Source organism: Lipotes vexillifer, unplaced genomic scaffold (assembly GCF_000442215.2).
Source record: "Lipotes vexillifer unplaced genomic scaffold, Lipotes_vexillifer_v1.1 scaffold215, whole genome shotgun sequence".
NCBI lineage: Eukaryota > Metazoa > Chordata > Mammalia > Artiodactyla > Lipotidae > Lipotes > Lipotes vexillifer.
The window spans coordinates 804,853-807,519 of NW_006776544.1; the positions used below are offsets into that span (position 1 = coordinate 804,853).

The 2,667-nt window shown below is 40.4% G+C and overlaps 1 protein-coding gene across 1 annotated transcript in view; it reads left to right on the top strand.

Moving 5' to 3' along the window:
• Window positions 1-2,667, top strand: part of ENOX2 (ecto-NOX disulfide-thiol exchanger 2) — a 168,260-nt gene that overhangs the window by 115,253 nt on the left and 50,340 nt on the right. The window contains 2 exon segments of the mRNA XM_007450461.1: window positions 2,530-2,665; window position 2,667. The exon segment at window position 2,667 is cut by the window's right edge and continues 58 nt beyond it. Of these exon segments, the coding sequence (XP_007450523.1) occupies window positions 2,530-2,665; window position 2,667 (137 nt within the window).

A 2,667-nucleotide genomic window follows, 5' to 3' on the forward strand; every position in this document is an offset into this window, starting at 1 on the left:
AAAGAGCCTTGGTATTGTCAGTATTACATGTAACTATAGCAGTAACCAGACATTCCTTAGAGTCTCTCAACAGACCTAAAGGTAAACCTAGGCTAACTCAAATAATATAAAAAGGTGATTATTTGCTTCATAAAAAGATTCTTTATCAAATTCATTTAAATAGTAAACTTCAGAAGGGTTCTAAGGCAGGATTTTATTCTGAAGCCTTAGATTTGAAAACATGGCTCTAACTAAATAGATGTTGTTGAAAATTCTTTACCTAATATAGTCAGCGGCCGGGTTGTGTTCTATCGTCAAAATCATGTGTGTCTTCACAGCTGTAGATTCTGAAACTGAGCAGGACACCACGGGCCCTACAGGGCACAAAAGGCCCTCCATGTCCCCTGTTTCTTGTTTGTAGGAAAAGATTTTTGTAAGGTAGAGGATAGTATCCCTATTTTAAGATGAAAAAACAAAGTTCTCAGAGGTTATGTAATTTTCCCAAGGTCACACAGTCAGTGAGTAATTAAGGTTTAAGTCCAGGTTTAATTGCTCCAAGTTCATTTTCCTTCTCTTTCTATCTGATTTGTTGACCTTGAATAAGTTACCCAACCTCACTCAGCTAAGGTTTTTCCTCAGAATATTATAAGTTTAGGCCAAGTCAGTGGTTTTCAACTATAGCTACACATTAGAGTTGCCTGAGGAACTTTAAGAAAATGATGCACATGCTGCACCCCAGACTAATAAAATCAGACTCATTGGAGTGAGACCCAGGCATTGTTTGTTTGTTTGACTCCCAAGTTGATTCTAATGTGCTACCGGAGTTGAGAATCACTGGAAGTGTGATATCTAGAATCCTTTCCAGTTCTTAAAAAACTCAGAAGTATAAGTCTCAAGAGATTCCGGATCTCATTTTTCCCTTTTTGGCTAAAGCTATAACCTCTCTAATGTTAGACATTTCAGATTCCTGCTCACTAGGTTATCTTCTTTTCCCTTTAAGCTTCTCCTATGGAATGAAAAACCAATACAGTGAGTTCTTGAAATTGCAGACATTTAAAATTTTAACAGAAATTTTGTAGGTTCCCTGAATCCCTCTACCCCTTTTACTGACTAAATAGAGGGAAAGCGAGCATCATGAGAACTTGATTATTCTGACCCACACTAATAAGCAAAGTGAGGAAGCTTAAGATGCTAATAGCCGAGGCAGCTCTCAAATCATCTGCTTGCCAACTTGGATAAGAATCAGGTGGGGGCCTTAGCCTAATCTACAAGTGAAACTCATTTATTTTTGCATGTGAGCTGTAATCACTGGTTGTCAAGCTCTCCAAATCTTGAGCTGGGAGAATTATTGTTAAGAGCTGAATGGGAAGAACGGATTACACAAAATAAATCCTTGCAGATACAAAGCCAACACTAGAAAACCCTTGACCATCATGCTTTGTTTTGTTGGGCTATGAACTGTAGGATTTTGCTTGGGAAATGCTTTGCTACATATAAACAGCAACAAGGAGCTGGCAGATACAACCGGCTTTATGTATAAGTGAGTAGAAAGCACATTTTTTAAGCAGAAGGAGAATCATCTCATTAAGTAGGTTTTTCGGGATTTTTTGCGGTACGCGGGCCTCTCACTGCCGTGGCCTCTCCCATTGCGGAGCACAGGCTCTGGACCTGCAGGCTCAGCGGCCATGGCTCACGGGCCCAGCCTCTCCATGGCATGTGGGATCTTCCCGGACTGGGGCACAAACCCGTGTCCCCTGCATTGGCAGGCGGACTCTCAACCACTGTGCCACCAGGGAAGCCCATTAAGTAGGTTTTTAATAACTCTACAGCCAAATTTATCTCACTTTATTTAATGATTTCCCAGATGAGCTTACTTTCCCTCTAAATGCTACATGATTGGCTCTGGACCTCACCTCTCCAGCAAAGAATCTGAGGAAGAGCTCACTGGTATCAAAAAAACAAAAAACCTAAAAGGGATGATCTGTACTCTGGCTGACTTTGTCAACCAAATTATTCTGATAGCTGTAAATATTTTTGTAAATGTTCACCCCTTCACTGTCAAATTAATCCTGAAACAGTTCTTTCTGTAAGCATGAACAGGAAGAATACAATAACTACAAACTGAATTAAACAAACCCTTCTCTCAAGGACGTTGGTTCTAAGAATTCTCAAAAGTAGGTTTAAACCAAGTGGGATTTCTTTCCACTAATTGTCTTCTTAATAAAAATGACTGAAAATTGGGCATAGCTGGGTTGCCACAACAAAAGTAAAGAACAAAATTAAAGAACTTTTGATGAGACAGATGGGTCTGAGTCTTTATCCTGTATACATACATCACGATCACCAAATCATTGAATAAAATAATTCTCAGGTTCAGGCAGCCAATTTGCTATGGAGCAGAGATGAGCATCTTGGAGGCCACATGCTTCTGGGACTCTTAGGCAGAAGTCTGAAGGGGACAGTAGGGCTGTCTCTGGGACATGTTAAGTTTCTAAGAGGTCGGTCCTAAGCAAACATTTTAATTTCAAATGCTTTTGCACTTACACTTAGATCTTCCACCTCCTGCAACCCGAGAACGACCACCAGGATGCAAAACAGTATTTGTGGGCGGCCTGCCTGAAAATGGTACAGAGCAGATCATCGTGGAAGTGTTTGAGCAGTGTGGAGAGATCATTGCTATTCGGAAGA